Here is a 26,198-nt window from a genome sequence, read left to right on the forward strand (position 1 = left end):
GCAGACTAATGATGGATGCAAGGATGGATGGATAGACAGAAAAACAAAAACGTAAGACAAAGGGATATGGAGTGGAAGTGAGATGTATGAGAAGGGCATTGTTGTGGTTAGGTGGAGCTGCAATAAAATCGTGATGCATTTTGCCTGCACTACGCCTCAATAAGTAAAACAGACAGTAAAGTCTCCTGCAGAATCTGACTGAGTCTCTCAATCTTGTCTTCTGTACCTCACTTTATAATTTTTTTCTGTTTTTATTGTTAGCACTCTTGCCCTTTAAATCTCTTCTCTTCATTTCTTTTTACAAGGACCTTGGTCTGTCTCCCCCTCTGTCTCTGTCTCCTGCTGCCTTTTGTGTTAACAGCCTTCCATTTTTGTGCAGTGGCTGAGCCACTGGGTGCTCATCTACAATCTTGCCTTTCATTTCATGCTTCTGGAAATGGATGTTTTACTGCCTTCATTAAAGCATGCAGCAGTCAGCGCCGCGTGTTCCCTCTGAAGTCTAGCTCCATGAACCTGGCCATTAGAAGACATTATGGCCCCAGATTTCAGGACACAGTGGAGCACTGTATAATTTGATTAGTGTTATTAATCAAATGGAATTCCGCTTAACAGCTCCCTCCAACCCCAGCCCCTCAGCCCCTCTGTTCACTTCTGCTTTTCAATTGTTCTTTTCCTTTCTGTCTTTCTCCTCGATGGAACGGCCTAACTTTTGTTGAAACCTACATGCTTTGAAAACGATAAAATATCTTGGCCCTTCCCGTTTAAAAAACAATGATTTACCACTTGTTTTCCCCCTTTCCTTTTTCCATCCCACCTGTCTTCAAGACATTCACCTCCCTCTCCTAGCCAGGGACATAAATCAATTGAGATGAAAGTTCTATAATTGTGCTTGCTGGGAGGGATTTGAGCAAAATTGCACTATGAATTTTTTAAAGGGTTTTTGTACTAGCTCCCCAACAGGACTTGGGAAGCCAAGGAAGGTGAGGCCACAAGGATTTATGGGCCTAGATTCTTCATTACTGAAGTAATTTTCCTGCAAATGATAGTGTATAGGACTGATGCTCCACTTGAGCTCATCTAATCCTTAGATATGTCTGTGATTCCTACTAATTGATTGTTCACATTATATTCAACGGTCAGCACATGCTTTTGTTCTAGTACAGTGGCTCGTTTTATTAGGTTGTTATGACAGTTTCAGCAGCAAAAATCTCTTTCTTGATTCCATTGTGTGCTATTGTAGCTGTCAGTCTGAGGCTAACTCGGAATTAAATGACATTGGGTATTTGCTTCTGATTGAATCAAGTATGGCCCTTTTTGTGTGTTGTGTATGTCACATGCTAAGAGATGATATAATGATTCTGTTTCCTTTTGCTGTTACTGTTGCATCTTTGTATTCTCTACTATATGTCCACATCAAGATTTTTGTTTTTTTGGGTGGAGTGAGGGTGATTGGGGTCAAGCTGTCATTTTGTTTAATCATTAAAAGTTTCCACTTGTTTTTCTCCATCTATGATCTTCCCAATCCTCATCTTCACATTGTGTTCAGTACAAACTGGCTGATTTTCTGTCTCCATCTCTTAAGGTGCCGCCGGCAGCAGTGACCCTCCTCAAGGTTAGTGCATCCACAATGCCAAGTTTCATTTTGAATCTTTCTTAGCCTCCACTCAATTTTACAGCTCAGTAGTTTGAGAAGCAGTGTGGGTAAATCTGCTTCTAGAAGGAGAAAGATAGTGAACCAGGAGGCGGGTGGGAGAAAAAAATGGGTGGTCCCTGTCACCAGTTGGAGTGGATCTCATTCCTGGCACCCGAACAACCCTAGGAAATTTGTCACTTTTGCACCATGTCAAACTTGGGACTCACTTGAAGGCAATGAAAATATAACTGACCCACAGACTTTGGTAAGGGCTGCAATTATAGTACCTTGGGGAAGGAATGGTGCTGAGCTCAACTGGAATAATTCCTTAGTACCTTTGGAGCGGGTTAGATCAACAAATAGAATATTTGGAGTTAAAATGCATGGAGGTTTGGGAAATTTACCAGGAGCTATAACACAGTTAACATGATCCCACTCCTTTTGGCCCAGTTCCCTTCAAAAGTCTATCCATACATTAAACGTGTTATCCTTGTTACAGCTGCATTTACGTTGGTGCCTAATCGATCTGATTTTGGGCAAAAAGGGAGATTCATTCTGGATTAATTATCAGTCACAGGACCCGTACAGACAAAGAACCATTCACCTTCATTCTTTGTGGTAACATAGCCATGTTGCAGTCACAAAAGTCCGGCAAGTGAATCTCTATGTTAGCAATCAATAGAAAACTTTCAAGTAAAAATTCTGGACCCATTCAAGTAATAGCTCAGATGAAAGTAATAACGTCATATATTTGCCGTTCATGTGAGTAAAGAAAACTAAATCTAACAAATAAATACAAAACTACAAGAAAAATAATCCAAGATGTAGATTTAGGTGTAGGGAAAAGTTGGATTCATCAAACAAATTTCACTGTAAATGTTATGTGGAATTGAAAGTGTTTAATTGGGTTGAGCTCACACAGCCAGTTTTGCTTCGTCCAACTTTCTATGGGATATTCCAAAATGTTTAACTAAGATGAAGAAAGTTGATGACATTTAACAGAAGCGTGACTCATTTGTTAAAAAAAACATTTGCCAAGAAAAGAATGTTCCACTTTAAATAAATACCTTAACCCCAAAACAACATAAATGTGGAGTTTTCATGACTGGAAAATCATCTTACATATTAATCAGAGAATATTAGTTTGCTGCTAGGGTCTATGCCAAACATTCAACAAGCCCATGCTCGGGAACTTAAATGAAGCATGACTGAGGTGTGTGATGCGTAGAAGATCAGGGAGTACAAAGAGAGAAAAGTTTGTCCTGGGTGCTCTAAAGAGACTCAGTGTGACCAATCGAGGTGAAGTGGATGAATGTGGCCATTCACCGGGCATAATAAAAGAGCTCCTGCTGGGTTCTAAATGAGGGTGGACCCATCTGCACCACATAGGCGTGCACAAACCAGTGACCTTGAAAATTATCCAGGAAGCACTTTGGGATAGTCACCCCAGCAACAGGCTGGGGTTTGCATGGTAACCAGACTCTTCAATCAGTGCCTGGCATTTTCTTTAAACAGTGCACAGCTTTTAGTGCATTGAAAGAACTCCATGTGAAATCCATCTTGGAGGACACCCCAAGTTGTTTTTTCATGGGTGAAGAGACTACCAGTCATCCCATGTGAATGTTTTTTTTTTTCTCATGGTTTTTCCTCTCAAGACATCTTTGTCTCAGCATCTGTATGTGCTTCCTGTGTGTAGTGTATGGTGTCTGGAGATTAATTAGCAGAGTTGGGGACTCAGGGGATTATTACTTGGATTTGACTGAATTTAAGTGCATCCATCCATTTCCTGAGCTGCTCATCCTCACAAAGGTTGCGGGAGTGCTGCAGCCTATCCTAGTTATCATCAGGCAGGAGCCAGGTATACATCCTGGACTGGTTGCCAGCCAATCGCAGTGAATTTAAGTCCATGTTTTGATAATTTGTGACTTGAAAAGAATGAAAAGACCTGAGAATTAAAGACTCGAGACTTGACCTGACTTGACATGATGACTTAAAAGATTTGTTGTTCATTTCATATGTTCGGGTTGAAGGTAATGTAAAAGGTGAATTCGTTACGGTGTGCAAGCACAAGTGGAAAGTGACACTGTCATGACTAGAGGATTTGCCTGGCAATAACTCAACCCCCCGAATGGTACAGAGAAGCACGCCCCCGGCATCACACTAACGACCGCTTTGTCATGTCTTCTGGAGCCAAAGGAGTGTTTACAATTTTGCTATAAAATTTTCAAGTGTTCACCATTTGAAGGCCCACTATGCCATATAAATTCCTTAGTCTATTCTTATAAGATCAGTCAGTACTTTGGTAATATTAGCTTGATGTGATCCCAACTCTGCGATTGGCTGCTAACCAGTCCAGGGTGTACTGTATTCTGCCTATCACCCAAAGTTAGCTGGGATAGGCTCTTGCACACCCATGTCCCCGTTGAGGTGAAGTTAGTGTCATAAAAATGTTAGCATTAAAGAACAATGATTGCTATGCCACAGTGCGGGTTGTTTATTCAGCTTCTTGGATTCTAAACAGACCTTGAACACACCCAGTCTATCTTGTGGCATAAAACAAAATACACGTTAGAATGAGGGTGTCAATGTTGACACCTGATGAGTTTATCTGCCTCGCAGTTCAAATCCGGCCTCACCTGTGTGGAATTTGAAATCTCCTCATGCCTGCATGGGTTGTATGAGGGTCCAATTTCCTGAATTTCCATGAATATGCATGCTTGGTTCATTGAACACTGAATTGCCCATAGTTGTGAATGTGAAGAGTTTGTTTATATCTGCTCTTCAACCGGCTGGTGGCTAGTTCAGTGTCAAACACTCAAACTCAGCTGGGATAGGCCCGAAGATGCCTGTGACCCCCCCTGAGGATACGCAATCTGAAAAACACATGAATTGAAGAATGAATGTTAAAACTGGGCGGCACAGTGGGGCAACTGGTTAGAGCATGAGGCACACAGTTCTGAGGACCAGGGTTCAAATCCCGGCCCCCGCTGTGTGGAATTTGTATGTTCTCCCCATACTTGCATGGGTTTTGACCCTGTGCTCCCGTTTCCTCCCACCACCCCAAAAACATGCATAAATTGGAGACTCTAAATTGCCCTTAAATGTGATTGTGAGTGTGACTTTTGTCCATCTGCATATGCCCTGCGATTGGCTGACAACCAATTCAGGGTTTACCCTGCCTCCTGCCAGATGATGGCTGGGATAAGCTCCAGCACTTATGCGATCCTTGTGAGGATAAGCAGCTAAGAAAATGAATGGATGGATGGATTGAATGAATGAAGTAAAATAAAAAATGCCTGCTGGTTGTATATACGGGCTTCTCATGATCAAAAAAATGTTAGCATTGAAGAACAATGATTGTTATGCCCCAGTGTGGGTCGTATATGTAGCTTCCTGCATTCTAAACAGACCTTGACACACTCCGTCTGTCTTGCAGCAAGTATGTGACATATTTTATTCTGGCCTCTCGGAGAATGCTTTAAGCTGTATAATGACACACCACAGTTGAAATTCAATGTAAAAATCAAACACACAACGATACGAATTGCACATTTTTATTTAGATACATTCATCGTTTGAGAGCTTGGCAGTTTAATGCCAACACGTAATGGAAAGCCCTTTTGATGGTTTAGCTAAAATTAGCATTAGACCATAGGAGGGATTTACCTAAAAATAACAAATCTTGACACACAAATGCCATACAGACGGGTAATACGAAATAATTTCAGGGATATCTTCTTCCCAATCGCTGGAAAACAAGTTTATGAAAGATGTGAAATTCCAAACGTGAAAAAAAAAGTATTGTAAATTCAACATCGCAGAGAAGAGTCATGTTAACAAGGTTAGCAATGAATGAATGAATGAATGAATGAAAAAAATGCAAATTAACTGAAATTAAATCTCAAAATGCAAAAGAATTGAGACATTCTATCAGTTTGCCGACACTGTGGGCGTGTTCCTTAGAGCTCTGAAAATCTCGCCTCTCCTGTCAATCATATACACATACCACCTTGCTTCCCTCACGACTCCCATCAGGCGACGGAGATATGACACGTTTCACGGGCTGCAGAGAAGCAACCTTTGAGCTGGCATAACGACAAAGTATACCGCTGGGACAATTTTCCCTCCTTTGAAATTCAGCGGGCAATGGGCTTTTGTAGCCACTGAATGGTGCTCCATAAGCGGCCACAGCCGCACCATGAGCTCCGGGATCCAAGATTAATTTTCCCCTCCTCCTCACCAAGAGAGCAGCTTGGAAGGCTAACCACACGAATGCAGTGGTGCTGGAACTCCAGAGACTTCTATCACCCCTGGCAAGAGGCCGTGGGGCAGTGGATCCTGGCCGTTCTGCGTAGGTGCCATACGGCAATACACATTTCCCGAACACAAAACACATTTTCCTTCGGGCAGATGTATTTTTTTCAAGTTGTGTAACTCCACAATGTTGTCTTGCTGTCGGTTTTTTGGAAAGAAGAAAAACAAATTGAAATGGTTTGGAGCGTAGAGTAATTATTTTAATTGGTTGATTAATGATCTGTTATGAAGTGGTGCGGAATTTGAATACGCACCCTTGAGAAGTGTTATTTTTGCGTACAAATAATGTTCTTACCTGATCTTACTGATCCTCTAAATTAGACGAGATACTGCAGATAATACAATAGGAATAATAAAGTGACTTGACTTGCTCAAAATGACTTGGGACGTGCTTGGGACATGAAGGTTATGACTTGAAACTAGAACATGTGTGACTTGAGCCCATCTCTCTTAATTGGTCCCTGAGGAGTCGCAGAATTTTTAAGAGACCATGAAGTAGTCACTTTCTTATTGACCAGGTGAGAGAAACTCCTCACTCTTGGAAGAGTGGACATTAACTATACAAGCATTCTCAAGCATCTTCATTGTCTCTGTGTTATTTGACTCAATATATTCAGTCTCGATGAGCCAGAGACAGGCAGGTCATTGAAGTTCTTTTCCCATCGCCGGTTTCCCTCATGGAACTTTTTGACAGCATGAAATGACAATCCACCCCTGCATGCATCTCCCACGTCAAAGTGTAATGAGATTTGTGCTGCTGGAAATATTACTACAAAGCATCAGGCCCACACTCGCTTCTGACTGCACCTTCAAACAGCGCTGCCTGCCAGCTTGCCTGCCTGCTGGAAAAAAAACGAACAAAAAACAATCAGAATCAGAGGCGTAGAAATGGCAGGGGAAGCTCCCTGTGCGGAGACAAATGTACACACCGAGGCCTTTCATCGTGAGCGTGATTAGAAATCTGAAATCGTTTTAAAACCCAGCTTTGTGTGTGTTCCTCAAATGAAAGAGTTGCTCACTGTTTCTTGCCGCTAACTGCCAGTGATCTGGGCTTTAATTGTGGAGTCGTTGACAAGGCTTTTGTGGCTGGGAGCTTTTTAAGCTGAGCTTTTCACTAAGTTTTCTGTCAGATCCCCCACCAAAGGCACAGGAGGAAAAAAAAAACTTTTATCACCTACTGATTGTTTTGTGCATAAATGCACACCTAATGTGTACACTAATGGGCACTGTGCAGGCCTAATATGACCACATAAAGTGCAGTAAATGAGTGAAGAACATTGCTGTTTTAAGTCTTTATAAATATTAGTCATCTTAAACATTGAGCATATTTTAAATATCAAAGCTTTAGAAAAAAAAAAAAAGTTTGGCCATCACGTGCACCGTCCTTGATGTTGTAACAGGAAGGCTGGAAAGAGCCTTTGGAATGAGACATTTTTGGATTCCTTACTGTTCATGAGCCAAATTTTTGAGGGCCTGAGCAAAGGAAAAAAGGTATCTTGAAGAATTTTCAGTGCTTGGAGGAGGAAACGGTGAGGCTTAAAGAAGACCGGAATGCAGTGAAAGCACAACTCATAAAAATCACTATTATAGCAACATTAATTGATGCTGCTGCGTGCCATATGTGGCACCATATGGAAACACTGCCCCCAAAGGCCTGTTTATAATAGACAGCCCGCAGTGGTGCACACAACTTGGCACATTTACAAACAAGGGACATCCCATTAATATGAGCCATACAGCCAGAGCAAGAGATTGCGGCAGAAGTGGGGTGGATGGTGTAGTGAAGAATGACTGAGTGGGAAAGAAGCAGTTACCTCGTGACTAATTTCATTTACTTAGCATCTTCAGTTTGATCATATAACTGCTCTTCCAATATTTTTTCCCAAACAACAAATTTATCTCTGAAATTTTGGGACATGAATGCACTTTCTATGTTTTGTCCTGAAATTGTCATTACACTAAACAATAGTCTCATCCTTCAATGTTGATCAACTTTCACTCCAACCACGCAACCCTCACACAAAGGCGTAGTCACATATTCACACAGAGAAACATGTCAAATGATTTGTGACATCCTGACCGGCCAGTGTTTTACGACCTCCATTTCTAATAGCAGAGAAACCAATATTCCCTCCCATGGGCTCCACCAAATGCTTGAGTAGTCTTTTTTTTTTTTTTTGTGTGGCCATTCTACAGGGAAACCGAGTTCTTAAGTCAGCATACAGTGTACAGTGTATTGATCTAATTGTAAAGTTTTTGTAAACCCAAATGTTAGATCATGGTTCAACGGTTTAGGTGCAATTAAATGCATATTATATATAGTATACAGTCAAATTAAATACATATTGTATATAGTATACAATATGTATTTAATTTAACCTTAGCAACATCCTATTTGGCCTTACAAAAAGTCGTTGGAGCAGCTGAAAAGCATTGGCCTCGCTGTTCTGAGGACCCGGGTGTCACGAACCAACGGTGCATGGGCGGACCCAAATGCAGGACTCCAAGACGAGGACATGATGTTCAGTGGGTTCTATTACAAACAAAAGTTGTGCACGACAACACAGTCCAAGAGGGTAGGATCCACAACACAAGAAACAATGTCCCATTACTATGAGTCAACTAAAGAGCATAACCAAAACTGTGATTGAACTATAATGGCACAGTGGCGGAGTAACCCTGGATGTGGGAAAGCATACTCAAACTGGCCAATGTAACAAAACTCCAACTTAAATACATTGTCTAATCCCAGTGCCTCATGTGACACAGCTGTGATTGGCAACAGGTGTCAGAGATGAAACTGCACGGACCGGTGGCCAGGCTACACCCCTTTTGACTGTGGTCCAGCCCTGCTCATGACAGAACCCCCCCTTAAGGTGCGAATCCCAGACACGACAAAACTAAACAAACAAAAAAAAAAAAATAAAACATGACCAGGGGAGTGCAGAAAGCGGCCCGGGGTGGGACAGAAACCCCCCAACCCCAGTTCGTCTGGTGGCCATCCAGGCCACCCTAAACAAGGCGTCCGGCTGAGCAAGTCAGGAGGTCGGCCAGGACACCAAGCACCAGGGTTCTTACGGGGCGATTCTGGAGGACATTTTTGAGGAGAAACACAAAAGTGAAGCAAGAACCAGACGGGAGCAGGCAAGGATCCTCCCAGGATGTGGTTGTGAGGCGGCCGGGGATCAGTCGCTGATGAGCCTTCGCCGCTGCGTGGACAAGAACATGGGGCGGCTGACAAGCCTTCCCCGCTGTGACGTGGATGTGGGGTGGCAGTGGGTCAGTTGCTCTGTTCCCATGTGGATTTGGCTTGGTAGCAGGTCACATGCTACTGCGGCGTGAGCGCGGTCCACCAGGAAATCTGTCGCCACCACGACGTGGGCTTGGCTCAGTAGCGGGTCTCTTGCTACCGTGACTTGCGCTTGGCTTGGTAGCGGGTCAGTTGCTACCGCGGCGTGATCGTAGTTCGCCAGGAATTCATTCGCCACCGTGATGTGGGCATAGCTCGGTAGCAGATCGGTTGCTACCACGACGTGGGTGTGGTTCACCAGGAAGTCTGTCGCTAATGCAACGTGGGCTTGGGTTGGTAGCGGGTCAGTTGCTACCACGACGTGGGTGTGGCTCGGCACCCGGTCACTCGTCACTGCCGCACGGGCTTGAAACAGCTGTGGCCATCCTGGGACGGGAATGTCCAATTGCCGCTGAATCCAGTCCATAAGATCCGCAAATTCAAAGATCAACGACTTGGAGCGCGACGGCTCAGTCGCCGGTGAAGCGCCGGGGGAGGTCGGCTCAGGCTCGACCGTCGCTGGAGTGGGATGCCGCTGTGGCTTGGTTGTCTTGGTTGCTGCAACGTGGGAGATGCCAGGTGGCACCCTGATTGAACGTCTCCTCTGGCCGCCACGCGGAGGGCCATAAGATGGATGATAGGTAGATGGCAAAACAGGTTCCAAAAAAAGAGGAAGAGGACTTGGACTTACCGGGCGAAGGCATACAGGAGCGAGAATAGTAGGACCACAAAACAAACTCCTCGAGACTCATCACCTGGAGGAAATGTTCAAATTCATTGTCAGAATCAGGCAGTCGGTCATATAAATTTAAGTCTTCCTCATAATCCGAAAAATCTGAATCCAAAACAATATGAGCAGGTCGTGGTTGGGATGTACTCATGGTACACGGGCGGTGCGGGAGGCAAGGTAGAAGATGACATAATGGAGCCCACCCGGATAAGATATGGTTGATCCTCAGGCAGGCGGCGTCTCCTTTGACGTGCCCAGCGACGCCGCATCTTCCCTGCTGGGTCCTATTCTGGACAGTTCGTTCTGTCACGAATCAACAGTACACAGGCAAACCCAAATCCAGGACTCCAGGATGAGGACAGGATGTTCAGTGGGTTTTATTACAAACAAAAGTTGTGCACAACAACACAGTCCAAGAAGGCAGGATCCAAAACACAAGAAACAATATCCAATAACTATGAGTCAACCAAAGAACTAACCAAAAGCGTGACTGGACTATGATGGCGCAGTGGCGGAGTAACGCGGGAAAGCATACTCAATGAACTGGCCAATGCCAGTGACAAAACTCCAACTTAAATACATTGTCTAATCACAGTGCCTCGTTACACAGCTGTGACCAGCAACAGGTGTCAGAGATGAAACCGCTCGGAGAGATGCCCAGCCTCTCTCTCTCCCTCTCGGCCGTGGTCCAGCCTTGCTCATGACACCAGGTTCAATCCCAGCCTTCCCTGTGTGGATTTTGCATCTTGTCCCTGTGCCTGCGTGGGTTTTCTCTGGGCATTCTGGTTTCTTCCCACATCACAAAAACATGCAACATTAATTGGACACTCTAAATTGCCCCTAGGTGTGAGTGTCAGTGCGGCTATTTGTCTCTATGTGCCCCGCAATTGCCTGGCAACCAATTGCCTCCTGCTTGTTGACAGCCAGGATAGGCTCCAGCCTTCCCATGACCCTTGTGAGGATAAGTGGCTAAGAAGATGGATGGATGGATGGATGGATGGATGGATGGATGGAAATTACATGTCAGGGTGTGGTCTGCCTTTCACCCAAAGTTAGCTGGGATAGACTCCAGCATTCCTGTGACCCTTGTGAGGATAAGCAGCTTGGAAAATGGATAGATGGATATACTCTTCTGGCTATGCCAAGACACAGTGATGGGCAAAAAATTTAAATGCTCATCCAGTGTCCACCTGTCTCTCAGCCACTCCTTGATGCTGATAAAAAAAAAAAAATAGCACAGTAAAACATTTTTTTTAGCTAGTCATCCTCATTGTTAATTTGTTTCTTTTTTTTTAAACCATTTTGAGCCACGGGAAAATTTGAACCCAAACGTCTTCCTGTATTCTGGCCCTGCACTTATATACGTATTTGTTTTGTGTGAAAGTTCTTCATGCTGTTTTGCCACATCCAGAAGAAGGAAAAGAGAACCTTAAGGAAAGCGTTCTCAACCATCCTGTTAACTTTCATCGAATGTGAGGCGAAACAAGAATAGCACACAGATGTTTCCTCGCTGCCACAAAGGAAGGCAGATGAAGTGCAACCCCAAGAAAAGAGATTCACACTGTGAGAGAAAGAGGGAGAAAGCTTTCCACTCTGTGATCTGCACTGATGTAGCTCCAGCTCCGGGTCAAACGCTGCCAGTGTTTTGTGTTCATCTTCATCTCGTCTCCCCAGTGCTCCTCTAAATTATTCACAGCCTGGAGATGTGCAATGTGGGGCTCTCTTCCTTCACTTTACAGAGCTCTCTGTCTTCATCGCTCGGCTTCATATTATTTTCAGTTTTTGTCATGTGGAGGCTTGTTCCAGAGGCAACAAACTCCTCACATAGCATGTTAATCTTTCACTCATCTACCATTGACCACCCACCTTTCAACATTGCTTTCATCTTTCAAACTCCTCCTTCCACCCTTTGTCATCTCTTAGTTCTTTCTTCAAGTTTCCTGGTTGATGTTATAAAAATTTTGGGGTTTTTTTTTCATCATAAAGTGGGAACAGAGTCGCTTTTCCATAAGATTTTAAGTAAATTTTCCAGTATTATAATCACAGATACAATGTTGCCATACATTAATTTTGGTTAAAAATCTGCATGTCTTTTTTAGGGAGCATTTGGAGAAGCTTCCAGAGACATTTATGTTTCAAATTAACATACAACTTACCTGAAATAGCCTTCCTCTCCAACCTGCGGTGCTATGATAGACTGAAGAGTTAAAAAGAAATGAATAAAATATAAATAAACTAGTCTGACAAAAATGAATTCATTGTGCCTACTATAGAGAATAGAACAAATGTGGTAAATTCTGCTAATTTAATGAGAATAGAGAGATGATAATGGGGGCAAAGCAGCGGCGGAAGTGAATCGGACAGGAGGCGGTTTGGCCGTGAGAGCATATCATCTGAATATGGCTCAAAACAATAGGGTATATAATTGCCCCGGTAACTTCACTCGGTTGTGATGTTCTCTTCTTCGAAAAGAGCTTCCATGTCAGAAGGGGCGTGTTCGTCTCCCTCTTCTGTGTCAGAAGGGGCGTGTTCGTCTCCCATAGTAGGGTCCACTGCATGTTTTCAATGGCAAGGACAGGGGCTGCAGCCAATATGGTGACCACTTGGATGTCGTCGAATGACACTTCCACAACTTTGCGCATGGATGATGCTCCCTCCACTCAAATTTATTTTTTCATATAGACATTGAAGTGAATAATGTTATATGTATTTTTCGATACAATGTCTATTTTAAAATGTTTATAAGGATGACAATTGACCTTTAAACAACCTTTCCCACAATATAAGGCCTACCTTTCACTGATGGGTTCTACCATCCTTCATGACCACGAGTGCTGTCCTCAGTGCCGTCCTCCGCTGGCTGGCCTAAACGCACTCCAAAATCGATAGGATGGATGAATGGTGTGTCCCGAACGTCGGCCTCCGCGTAGACAGACTCACATCATTCCTGTCCAAAGAACCATCCAAATATTCAACTTTACAGTCACAGGTTTAAATCTGTATGGACGTATTCCTCCATCTTCCTGAGCAACCGATACTGCTATTTCTTCATCAGATGAGGACAAAATCCGAGAAATCAGCGCTGTCCATGATTGTGTAGGAATATAACCGAGCCTTTGTTTACGCACTTAACGTCCCAGGCATCGGCTTCGAGTAGTCAGACTCCACGTCATTCCCATCCAAAGAACCATCTGAAGATTCAACATTATTTACAGCCACAGGTTCAAATCTGTATGGACGTATTCTTCCGTCTTCCCGATCAACCGATACTGCTATTTCTTCTTCAGATGAGGATAAATCCGAGAAACTAGCGCTGGGCATAGTTGTTTCCCAGTATATGCGAGCCTTTGTTGCCGCATCTAATACGTCACATCCGCGCACGAAGGTCTTGTGACTCACCAAAATGACAGCGCCCGTGAAAATTTGATATTGTTGATAAAAAATCTTTTCAAAACACCACTCAATGAGGATTTAACATCACATTTTAAAGATACAGGACATATGAAATGACCTATTGAATATATTTTTAATCCAAACCACAGGAATTCCCCTTTAAGGACACTACATTTATTTTTTAATTCTTATTTTGTATTTATTTTACCTTGATTTTGTACTTGGACTGATCAGGAGAAATTCTCTTATCTCAATGTACAGTGGTATTCTTCTTCTTTTCCTTTCGGCTTGTCCCGTTAGGGGTCGCCACAGCGTGTCATCTTTTTCCATCCAAGCTTATATCGTGCATCTTCCTCTCTTAACACCCACTGTCTTCAGGTCCTCCCTCACAACATCCATCAACCTTTTCTTTGGTCTTCTTCTCAGTCTTTTGCCTGGCAGCTCCATCCTCAGCACAGATACTCAGATACTCACCCTCTCACCTCTGGACATGTCCAAACCATCTAAGTCTGCTCTTGCAAACCTTGTCTCCAAAACATCTAACTTTGGCTGTCCCTCTAATTAGCTCATTTCTAATCCTATCCAACCTGCTCACTCCGAGCAAGAATCTCAAAATCTTCATTTCTGCTACCTCACGTCCTTCTTCCTGTTGTTTCTTCAGGGCCACCATCTCTAATCCGTACATCATGGCTGGCCTCACCACTGTTTTATAAATTTTGCCCTTCATCCTAGCCAAGACTCTTCTGTCACATAGAACACCAGACATCTTCCGCCAACTGTTCCACCCTGCTTGGACCTGTTTCTTCACTTCTTTACTACACTCTCCATTGCTCTGTATTGTTGACCCCAAGCATTTGAAGTCATCCACCCTCTCGATCTCTTCTCCCTGGAGCTTCACTCCTCCTCCTCCGCCCCTCTCATTCACGCACATGTATTCTGTTTTACTTCGGCTTATCTTCATTCCTTTCCTTTCCAGTGCGTGCCTCCATCTTTCTATTTATTCATCAGCCCGCTCCCTACTTTCACTGCAGATCACAATATCATCTGCGAACATCATGGTCCAAGGGAATTCCAGTCCAACCTCATTTGTCAGCCTATCAATTACTACAGCAAACAGGAACGGGATCAGAGCGGATTCCTGATGCAGTACCACCTCCACCTGAAATTCTTCTGTCACACCTACGGCGCATCTCACCGCTGTTCTGCTGCCCTCATACATGTCCTGTACTATTCTAACATATTTCTCCGCCACACCAGACTTGCGCATGCAGTACCACAGTTCCTCTCTTGGAACTCTTACTCTGTCATACGCTTTCTCTAGATCCACAAAGACACAATGTAGCTCCTTCTGACCTTCTCTGTACTTTTACACGAGCATCCTTAAGCAAATAATGCATCTTTGGTACACTTTCTAGGCATTAAACCATACTGTTGCATGCAGATCCTTACTTCTGTTCTGAGTCTAGCCTCAACTACTCTGTCCCATAACTTCATTGTGTGGCTAATTAACTTTATTCCTCTTTAGTTTTCACAACTCTAAACATATCCTTTGTTCTTAAAAATGGGAACAGTGGTATAATGATAATACGTGGCATTCATATTTCATTGTACTTTGATTCAAATAGCTAAGAACACCCATATCTATGCTTGTTTGATCACAACTCACTCACCCTTATTTTTATAATGCTTTTCCTAATCATGGTTGAAGGAAGCTGGTACCTATCCTATCACTTTGGGCAAAAAGGATACTACATCCTCTCCTAGTGTACTGGTTCCTAGTTGATCACAGTCATTAACACACTTTTTTTACAAGGTAGTAATTAAACCCTTGCTGCGTGCACATAATTCAGGCAAGTAATCACTATACCATCCTTGTCTGATCATGATATAATGATTTACATCTATTTAGACTAAACTCAACTAATGTACAAGAATAATCTACTGTATATAAAACATATAACTTAACCCATATTCCTATAAAATGTACTCATAACCTCAAAATCCTAACCATTAAATATAGCCATGTTGACCTCGGAACCCAATGTGATAATGTAAGGAAATGAAAATTACGAGGGCTACCCAATAATTATCAGATAGATAATTATGGAGCTGATTTGAAGATTTATTACATATTATCAAAAAATAAATTCACTGAAACACTGAAATTAGCTCTGATGAAATAAAAAAACAAATCCAAGAATGCAAAGGAAGAACTTATGAAGCAAGATTCGTACTTTGCTGACTGGGTGAACAAAACAAGCGCTCTTTTTATAGAACACAGCCAACCTTAAACGAGAATTGACTTGAGATGTTTGGGTTAAGATATCTTTTTATTGAACACAGCAAATCGTAAATGTGCACTGAGCTGAGAAAGGGCGGGCAGTGAACATGGTATTGAACGTGTGGGACTTCTTAACCATTTCAATGGAAAATATTTGGCTTTCTATTTCCAACAAATGTGCAAAAATTCCGCATGGAGAGTAAACATAATTGGGCTTCATCACATCATATCTGATCAGCCATTTAAAACGTCATTGCTACAACGATATTTTGAAAGACACCTGGGCTTCTACTGCCCCAAAGCCATCCACCAAGAAGCAGCATTTGAAAAGTTCTCAAAACTTGTTATAGAGGATCTGATCGCTAAAACGACATTTTATGACAGCATGGCTATGATGGCTCTGGATGGCCAACCTTTTATAAGTTCTGAGGACACAGGCTTTTGTCTGCTAATAAAATTGGGTTCACGGTTTGTACTCTCCAGCTTCTATTTTTCAGGTGTATGTATGCCGGTAAACAATGACGTAATTGCTGCACTCTTGCTTACACTGACAGGGTGAAATACAATAACATCAGTTTTGCTACTGACTTTCCCAACATATGATGATATCCCCTGTTAGCTTGCTAGGTCTGACCACGCAGTGGCACACCTACAAGGTGATCAAAACTATTGGCACTTTCATACACAATTTTCAGTCATTAGTTTCTATCTATTGTGTGCTCATAATTAAGCGCACAGCATTTGATATTCATATCTTATTGTGCACTTAAATGGGGTGAAATTGACATTTGATAAATCATTAAAACTAAAGTATTTTATTTAAATAAAATTCAATTTCCAATTCTAGAAATATATGTTTTTGAAATTTGGTGTCACATTCTGTTCGGACAAATCTTTGAGTATTTTTTTTTTTCCCAGGTGAACACCCCATCTATACCGTACCACTTATCTTCACTAGGGACACATGTGCTGGAACTTATCCCAGAGAGGCGTGGTACACCCTTGACTGAATGCCAGCCAGGACACAAAGAAACAAACAACCATTCACACTCACATTCAAACCTACGGCCAATTTAGAGTTTAACCTACCAAGCATGTTTTGGGGATATGGGAGGAGACTGTCATACCAGAAGAAACTCCACACAGGCAAGTTTGGATTTGAACTCAGGTGCTCAGAACTGTGAGGTAGAACCTAACCATAACCTTAATCACTCATTATCAGTTTTTACCGGCTTGAAAAAAAACGTTCAGGGTGTACCCCGCCTCCTACCCGATGATAGCTGGGATAGGCTCCAGCACTCTTATGACCCTTGTGAGGATAAGCAGCTAAGAAAATTGATAAGAGGATGGACGGATGAAGGGTGTTGGTATATATTGAATATGCAAAGTATTCTATGTACTGTAGGCATATTACAGAGAATACTCTGAAGAAATAAAGAAAGCAAAAAAAAAAAAAAAAAATGACGAATAAAAGGTTTATTTTATCATGATAAAAAGGGACAAAAATACACCTTCAAAAATTCCAGTACTTATCCTGGGTGGAGTTTCCATTATAACAAATTAATTAAAGTTACAGTTACTTCAACATCCTGTTAGTAGGTTTTGTTGAATGGCACGATTCAGCAACACGTTTGATGATTTTATTTGGACTGGTTTTACTCCTGAGTAGTGATTCCATGTCAACTCAAATGAAATCTTCAAACAGCATGTTTTGGAAGACAGGTTGAGGACACACACCTACCACAGGAGAGAACGGAAAAGACAGAGAAGAAGAGTCCACTTCCAATCGTTGCCACAGGTCATTCATTTATCATTCTCTACCATCCCCACAATAATGTTTGATCATTGCAGAGTGCAAGCAGGAGGTAAAAGGGTGGGGGAGGTGGTAAGTGAACCTTTCTGCTGGTTTCCTCAAACTAAATCCCCAAACCTCCTACCCACCCTCACAATTGCTCCCTCCCAGTATGAAGCTCCCTCTGGCCTGATGACAAGCCTTGCGTGAAACGCTTGGCTGCCCCCTTAAATTAGCAGTCGAGCCCCCCGGCAGCACATGCTTCTCATGACCAGCACACAGTGGGCCACTGGCAGATTCTTTTCATTACGACGGTGGCCTGCCAACCGCCTGACTCCCCTTCCTAATGCCTCCCAACACCTCCCTCTGTTCTTGCATTTCTCCCAACAGCATCTGGGGTTGGATCACTTTGCTAACAAAAGAGGGGAGGTACAGTAATACGGAATACAATAAATGTATTTCGAATAAAGTTTTGGGGATTTTTTTGCACTCTTTTTACAGAAACAAATATTTGTATGTCCCTGTTAAGATAGACCTGTTATAATCAATATAGTTTTGTTGATTTCTGGACAGTGCTCCTTTTTCAGGTTTCACTGACACGAAGGGTACAAAATAAAAAGGTTTAGTATTGTTATCACACTGGAGACTTCTTGTTCTGGTGATCGTATTTTGAAGGTCTTGATTTTGTCGCATGCTCGACTGCCAAAAATCTTGGTTTTGGCCTGGATTCAAAATGTTCCATCGAGACCACCACTGATCTGCTATTCTTAAACTTAATTTAGATTTGATGAGGAAAAGCACTTGGCAAAACAACAAATACGTTCAGTTCATGTGTTATTACTTGGTCTTCTCTTGGTCTCGGTGAGTTCTGGTCCCAGCCAAGTCTCAGATAATGTGGTCCTGAGCAAAACACTAACGTTTAGTACTTAAACCACTATTTTGGCTGGTGCAGTACCTAAGGGGTAAAATTCATCTTATTGCACATTTTTTTTGACAGAGAATTGTCAGTTCCATCTGACAAAAGGAATGATATACAGGAGAAAGAAACAAAAAACTCTCAAAGTTAAAGTCGTACTTCATATAAATAATTACACCCTCTTGGAAAACAAAGCTTTTGTTTTTTGTTTTTTTAATCAATTTCCTAATGCAGATGAACAATTTTGCGATATATTTAGTCACCAAGGGTTAACAACTCTCACTGGAAATCAATTACCCATTTGTTGGAATATTTTAGAAATATTGGGTGTTGGGGTGTACTCCATCATTTTAACCACTGTAGTATTCAAAGTCCCCTATTGTCTGTGGTTTACAAGCTTTACTGTGTCACCCTCATCTTTGCTGTACTTATTGGCAGATTACATTTTTGTTTTGGTATGATGTTACAAAACTTATGTAGCATACAATAACCAACACCCTACCTATATTCACCTGTGGTGGACACATAAACTATGTCAGGATATATGGGTCCAAAGTTTTTTCAGCTCGACTAAAGTGTATAGCTTGGTGAAAATGTGGTTTTAATCATGAGTTCTCTGTATATATTGGCACCACAGAATCAGTGAGAAAGAGAGAGCCAGTAGAAGGAGCACAGAGAGTGAGAAAGAGAGCGATGAGGGCAGTCGCAGTACAGAGCGATGCCCAGAGGCTCAATCTGTTTCTCGCTGGGCTACATCAGAGCTGTAGACGGCTGCATGGGCTACAAGGTAGCCTCTCCTCACTCCATCAAACTGTCAGGCATCCAGCGAAGCTGCACAGAGACTGTCTCAGCCACCCCCAGGGCCAGTTCAAGTCAACATCCCATTTCCTTGCCTCCTCGCCTAATTTCTTCGATGCCTGGCAAAAATTTCCAATGCCAAGTGTCTGGCTGCGGTTCTCGGCCTGTGGCTGTGTCAAAACAGTGGGCGGTGCAAAGGCTAGCACGTGTGTCTGCGAGAGCATTCACCTCTGAAGGGGACAGAGCAAGCCTGTTGCAGTCACATAGTCAGCAAAGTTATAAAAGGCTAAATGGACATAAATCACAGTTTTCTTCTTCTTCGCACGCTCATCCACATTTTTCTTCCATGGCTATATTCATCAAGCTGTTCCCAATTCCCTGTGCCTTCAAGTTTCTGGATGGTTTCTTCTCTCTCTCTCCGAAAAAAAAAAAATCTCTGGGTTCCCCCATACATCTGCCATTACGGTCCCTTTTTTTTTTTCTCTCTCTCGTCAAACTCCTCTAAGGTTCACATTAGCAGCCCAGCTGGTGTTGTCACTCCACCGGTGTGAGTGTTCAGGATTTTAATCCTGGAAATGAAAAGACAGTCATTTATAGGGGAAGGAATGTTACAGAAGAAACGTCTACATTTACTTCTGCTGCTGTCCTTCTGACCACATTTTTATGGAAGTTGACAAAAGTACTGCTAGGTCTCAGAGCTGTTTACAGGGACTATGCAAAATATTTAAGTCTAGTTTCATTGGCCCCAGGTCAAGACTATATCAATCCCCAACAGGCTTGATTTACATGTCCCCCACTGATATTTCCCTTAGGTTTCCCAGCTCTAAACCAGAGGCCCATGTGTGTTGGGCTAATCCAAAAAGCATTTTTCGAAATGTCTGTCCAAAGTCCATCATGCTGTTTCCAGAGCCAAAGCCTAAGATCACCAGATCAAATATAGTTTTATGTGAGAGCATGACCAGTCAGATTATGTAGGTGGATACCATTTCTATGAGGGAAATTTATTTTATATCCCTCATTGCATCTAGAACTTACATCTTCACGATCACAAATATTTTCGAAATCCAGGAGCCCTGAAGCTCGCCCATCCGTCACACTGTTTCCGGGGCAGTCGGTTTTCTGAGGTCAAGGGTCAAATGGATACACAGATTTGATCCTGTCAGCACGTCACATTGCTTACTGATGCGTTCACAACTAATGGAGTCAAGTGCACCCACTTAATTGTGAATTGTCTTTCAATAAAAGTAAACACTGGTGTAGATTCTATTTTAGTGTTGTTACCGCTCATTTTAAGCTGTTTATGTTCAACTCCTACCATTATCTCACTGTTGTTCTAATCTTTTAGCTTCTATTAGAATAATAGGTATGCTTCAAACATTCTCTCACACAAGGATCGAAGAGATCTTTCCTGATTTTTCAGGCTTTCTGTGGGGTATCTTTACAGATCCAAATCTCTAATTCCCCAGACTACCAGAGTGGCCACAGCCCTGCGGTCTGCATCCCTGTATTCACAGGCGGGAAATTGCTGGAGGAAATTGTTGTTCTGCCAAAACCAGACTCTTCCTCTAAATGGACCATTATCTCCTCAGTTTGATCTCACTCCAGGAGGTTTTTTACGATGCTCTCCCTCACAAACAAGAATATTGTCATTTCTGGAACTGGACAGATTTCTTCTGCTGTGAACTAATTTTCCAATTCGTTGAAATAGGGCCTGATTTACGAAGATCCCAAATTGATTGCGCAAAATTGTATGTTTACTCAAACAAACTGCGCCTTCTGTTGCATGTGATTTAAGATAGCAATATTTTACAAAAATCCCAAATAGCAGGCACTGAATTGCATGTGTGTTGTACTCAAAAGGGAGTTCTGCACTTTCAGCACCTCTGATGGTTTTCACCATAAACAATTGGGAGAGCACCACTAACACAAAATGAAGCTGTTGCAATTTGAAGTGTTAGTTGGAAAAGGAAACAAACATATTATAAAGTTACAGTCACTCCATTAATTTTGGGGTAGCCAGCCCCTACATATAAGACATGTTTTGTTTGATTTAACTCATCCCAAGTACATGGGAATTAGATGTAAAAGAACGTGCCATTCCTGTTTAACCTTGCATTAAAAGCTTGAGACACTATCTCCAGAAAACTGCCCTCGTCAAGGCCAGCAGCAATGGTCACCGTGGACAGAAATAACCCAGATGCGCAAAGCACAGAAATACAGAATTAAAGGATTTTTTTTTCCTAGCTGAAACGAGATTTGCGATATAGCATGACTCCTTCTTGTGGCTCATCCTTCTTCCAAGTCAGCTCATAGATAATCAAAGGTCCAAAATTACATTGCATATGATGACCGGTTGTGATAATTTTAGGTTCTGTTTCATTGCGGGTTTAAAAAAAATGTTCATGCAAGCAGAAAATTTCTCCCCTTCGCCTTTCATTTGGCCTGTGCTATGCCAGGACTGATTTCTACGCTGGTTTGCATCTGCCTTTCAGATGTGGTATTCCTACATAAAAATCAGTATTTGCAGTTCGTCCAGGATTTGATGAATCACATTGTGCATTATAAATTTATTTATTTGCATTTACCTCTCCCAGAACACACAAAATAACTGCAAACCCATTTTTTTTATTACATGTTTGCAAAAGCAACCCTAAAGCAAATCAGGCAGATGTTTTTTTTTATCATATTCTCAAGAAAGATATTTTATGTCAATATTCAATCAGAATCGAGCAAAAGTACACAATGCACTGACACATGATTAATTATTGACGGAATTTAACATTATTTTTGTTTACATTTAAATTGTGCTTTAAGTCAGACACCATTTTCTTCTTTTCCTTTCGGCTTGTCCCGATTAGGGGTCACCACACAGTGTCATCTTTTTCCATCCAAGCCTATCTTGTGCATCTTCCTCACTAACACCCACAGTCTTCATGTCTTCCCTCACAATATCCATCAACCTTCTCTTTGGTCTTCCTCTCGCTCTTTTGCCTGGCAGCTCCATCCTCAGCACCCTTCTACCAATACACTCACTCTCTCGCCTCTGAACATGTCCAAACCATCGAAGTCTGCTCTCTCGAATCTTGTCTCCAAAACATCCAACTTTGGGTCTCCCTCTCATGAGCTAATTTCTAGTCCTATCCAACCTGCTCACTCCGAACGAGAACCTCAATATCTTCATTTTTGCTACCTCAAATTCTGCTTCCTGTTATTTCTTCAGTGCCACAGTCTCTAATCCGTACACCATGGCAGGGCTCACCACTGTTTTATAGACTTTGCCCTTCATCCTAACGGAGACTCTTCTGTCACATAGAACACCAGAAACCTTCTGCCAACTGTTCCACCTCACTTGGACTTGTTTCTTCACTTCCTTACCACACTCTTCATTGTTCTGTATTGTTGACCCCAAGTATTTGAAGTCGTCCACAATTGTATTAGCTAATATAATTAGGGTGTTTATAGAAATTGTTTATTGTGATATAAACAACTCTTGGTGTTTTTCAGGACAATTTTAAGACCAAAGGCTCGATGTGACATTTCGTAATATCTCGTGTAATATTTTTTCCCCACAAAATGTAATAAGTTAAGAGAGCACATTAAACATGGGTTTAAGGGGAAATCTAAAAAAAAAAACTTGCACGTTTTAAAAATGTATGTTGGCATCTACAGGTTATGAAAGTGTCTGGAATGTCTAATTTGTAATGCAAATTATCTTATCTAGATGAAAAGATATGTTCAACTGTTCCATAAAATGCAAATCCTGTTCGAAGTTTTTACTAAAAAATTGAAGTGTTTATGCATTAAAGAACGCAAACTTTGACCTACTCTTACCTGCAAAATAAGTCATTTCGTGGGCGGACCTCTGACATCACAAAATCTTGTTTGTGCAGTTTGGAACTACGATAAGATGGGAGTCTTTTATATTCACGCCAAAGAAAAACCCATCCGTTTCAAGAATTCCTCAGTGATTGTTAGCTAAAAACAATCCATAAAAATTATTATTATTTTTTTTATTATTATTATTATTAAAACTGTAGTAAACAAATATGAGCATTCATCTGGGATGACACGCTGTGGCAACCCTTAATGGTACAAGCTGAAAGAAAACAGCATTATATTATCATATTGTTACTTATTTGTGAAAATATACCAACTTAGACTACGTCATCGGCTTCTGTGTGTTCTGGTGCAATAATAGGCATTTTACATGCTAAGTATTTGTCCTGATTGTCTCGTACCAAATCACTATGTACACGCCCTTTGCATAATTTCCAAACAAGACCAAAAACTTTGTATATACATTCAGAATATCGAACCCTTTACTATTTATTAGTTTATGACTAACTAAACCAAACAAGAACTTCACAAACGCTTACCAGTCGATATTTCCAACACGAGGCATTTCCTCCACGATGGGTATCGTGGTATCTGTGTCGGCTTCTTTATCGCCAGCTACTTTGTCTGAATTTGAATGTGTGTGCTGTCTAACTGGCTCAAATTGATCATCTTTAACACCTTCATAAAGCTCGTATTCTTCACCGTCTTTGTGGGAACCTTCAGAATAATGTTCATCGCTCGAATTATTGGAAAATTAATTGGCATTCTTACAGTGTATTCCTACGGGATCCATGTTGTCACAATGTCCTAAGTCACGCCCCTGATCGGCTTTCTCCGCCATGGTTCCGTCCTTTTCCGGTGGATACAGCAATGTGCAATCATTTGTTGCAAAAAATCAAAGAATAAAAATGCTTCCTTCATAACAGATTTAAGATTCGTATTCAACATAAAAATTGTATAATATTAGCAAAAAGGTCCGGTCCTTCCATTCCCTTAAAAAAGGCTACACATTTTCATTCTGATATGCCACCACCACCTAGAGGTTAAAAAAGGTGCAGCCTACACTTCAATTCCAAATACCAGGGGTACGTATAACTGCATATATCTACAAGGTCATGAGTTCACATCCAGGCGGAATGTGTGAAATCTACTTTTTTTTTTGGTATGGTTATGCTTTTTTATTTAAAGACAATCCTTTTCTGAAATGCTTGACAGATTAATTTGAATCCAAATCAATTAAAATAAAATGAGTTTTACCTGGCCTTTTTTTAAAGAATGTTACCAGTTACAAATTCTACTTGGAAAATCAACTGTGTTTTCCGGGTTGATGGTACCTGACTGGTTAGAGTATCTTTCTTACAGTTCAGAGGATTGGGGCTTTCCAGGACTTTTGAAGATTGTGACCTCTGTGTCACTGTGGGTCCTTACGGGAAAAGCAAAGGCAATAGGAAAGCAACAGAGCCAGCTGTTGGTCAGTGGGAAAGTCACTGAAATGAATTTCACAACCCGCAATGACAAATAATGTCAAATTAAAAAAAAAAAAAGATTCAAAATCCAACACGCCAAGATGACTACAGTTGTGAGCAGACCTTTCAGGCAAGTGTCTATGCTGCATGTTTGACATAAGAATACACCAAAGGTGCATAAAAAAAATTTCCACTGGTGCTGAAGTTGTCTTCGGTAATTATATGACACAATATGTCGTCCTTCGTCCATCAACATAACGTGATAGGAACACATGATGAGTCTATATTGACCAGGTGTTCTTGCATCGTAAGCACCAGCCGTCGGAGGCTCGGCGCACAGGAGCAGTTATCTGAATCAAACTGTGCATTATAATATTTCACCTTCCCCGAGGTGCTAGACTTACAACAGCCTCTTGAGTGCAGATGAGGAAATGAGCTTACATCACTGACGGAACACTCGCTACGCCAGATATGACAGGTAACATCCACACTTAAGGGTTACTCCACCCTAACTGTGTAAATGGTGAGGAGGTGCACAAATAGTAGAATTAAGCCAGTGGTGCTCAATGTGTCGATCGCAAGGGAGTCTTGGTTGATCACGGGAGAGCGTGCCAAAAAACAAAAAAAAGACGTCGGCCAATGTTCCCTCTAAACTGCGCACGTGAGCAATTGTGCACCGACGATGCAGTCTCTTCGCACATATTCTGCGTTGCGTGCATGAAAAAAAAATACAAGGCAAAGTAAAACATACAGCTATTCAGTTTGTGGCATTTTGCAATGTGATTCAATGAGTGAGGGATGGCTTACTATTACATCCACTAGCACAATTCACATACGTACTGTAAAAAATGAAAAGAAGCCACTGATTTCTTTTAGGCAGCACACGGAACTTTCTCTAACAACAACCGCTGCTCCACCACACTCTCTTTTTCCTACTTTACCTTATGCCCCCTCTTAAAGACATACACTCATAATTACAAATGTTACCGTACTTACACAGCCCTTCAATGTGTTTTATAATGACAGGGTCCACCACCGCTGCTTTTGTTAGCAACACAGTCTAGCCAACGTAGAGCAAAGACAAGATAGACATGCTACTTATGTTTACTTTCAATATTAAAGAAGAAAGTTAAAAAAGAAATACTGTTTTTTTTAAGATGCAATGACTGTCGGAGTATGTGAATAACCGAAGAAAAAGTGGTTAAACTGGACAAAATGTTCCCTTTTCCGAGTGGGAAAGGTCTGGTCTGAAGCCAAAGTAGAAAGTGCAGGATAAGATGGTGTGTAATTTTAAAATTCCATCTTAGCACAGCCTGATCCAGGATGAAACCACAGACAATACAGTACACAAAAAGCTAATTCTGTATTTTAAATATAGGAAGCAACATAACATAAACCTTCAAACGGTTTGGGAGCATCATCATCATCATCATCCCCCCCACCCCACCCGGTCCTCAGTAGCTCGCAAGAGGCTGGCTGCTTGAAAAGTAGACCTTGGGGTAAAAAAATTCTGGTTCCCCTGAATTAAGCAGATGGCAGAATAGGCACAGTCAGAAAAGCGTACAAGCCTTTTTGTATTTAAGCACACAGGAGAATGTGCCCCTTTGTGACGAGAGTAAGGAAGTATTACAGCTATCCCTGAGGGTTCATTCAACTTGTCGCCAGTGGTGGAAGTTAACTTAAACTCAGTATACAATGGTAGTTGCATCCTCTCATACATTATATTCTTGGGACCTCTAGAGCAAAATT

At 41.8% G+C, this 26,198-nt stretch overlaps 2 protein-coding genes across 7 annotated transcripts in view; one reads left to right on the forward strand and one right to left on the reverse strand.

Annotated features, from left to right (window-relative positions):
• The window catches only part of fbrsl1 (fibrosin-like 1), a 440,559-nt gene that overhangs the window by 264,961 nt on the left and 149,400 nt on the right, over window positions 1–26,198 (forward strand). The window contains exon 5 of the mRNA XM_061816688.1: window positions 1,583–1,612. Coding sequence (XP_061672672.1) covers window positions 1,583–1,612 — 30 coding nt within the window. The remainder of the gene's footprint in view (window positions 1–1,582; window positions 1,613–26,198) is intronic.
• LOC133499116 (uncharacterized) overlaps window positions 6,235–26,198 on the reverse strand; it is a 30,486-nt gene continuing 10,522 nt past the window's right edge. The window contains exons 1-3 of one of the 6 annotated variants that reach the window (XR_009794552.1): window positions 10,170–10,490; window positions 9,928–9,991; window positions 6,235–6,789 (exon numbers count right to left, since the gene is read on the reverse strand). Coding sequence is in view for 2 of the 6 variants with exons in the window: in XM_061816694.1 (XP_061672678.1) it covers window positions 9,133–9,794; window positions 9,928–10,117 (852 nt within the window). In the remaining 4 variants the exon portion in view is untranslated. Of the gene's footprint in view, window positions 6,790–7,322; window positions 9,841–9,927; window positions 10,491–12,759; window positions 12,914–26,198 lie in introns of those variants that run through there. The other 5 variants (XR_009794553.1, XM_061816695.1, XR_009794550.1 and 2 more) reach the window with 5 other exon arrangements.

This window comes from Syngnathoides biaculeatus, chromosome 4 (assembly GCF_019802595.1).
Source record: "Syngnathoides biaculeatus isolate LvHL_M chromosome 4, ASM1980259v1, whole genome shotgun sequence".
In the NCBI taxonomy this organism is placed as follows: Eukaryota; Metazoa; Chordata; class Actinopteri; order Syngnathiformes; family Syngnathidae; genus Syngnathoides; species Syngnathoides biaculeatus.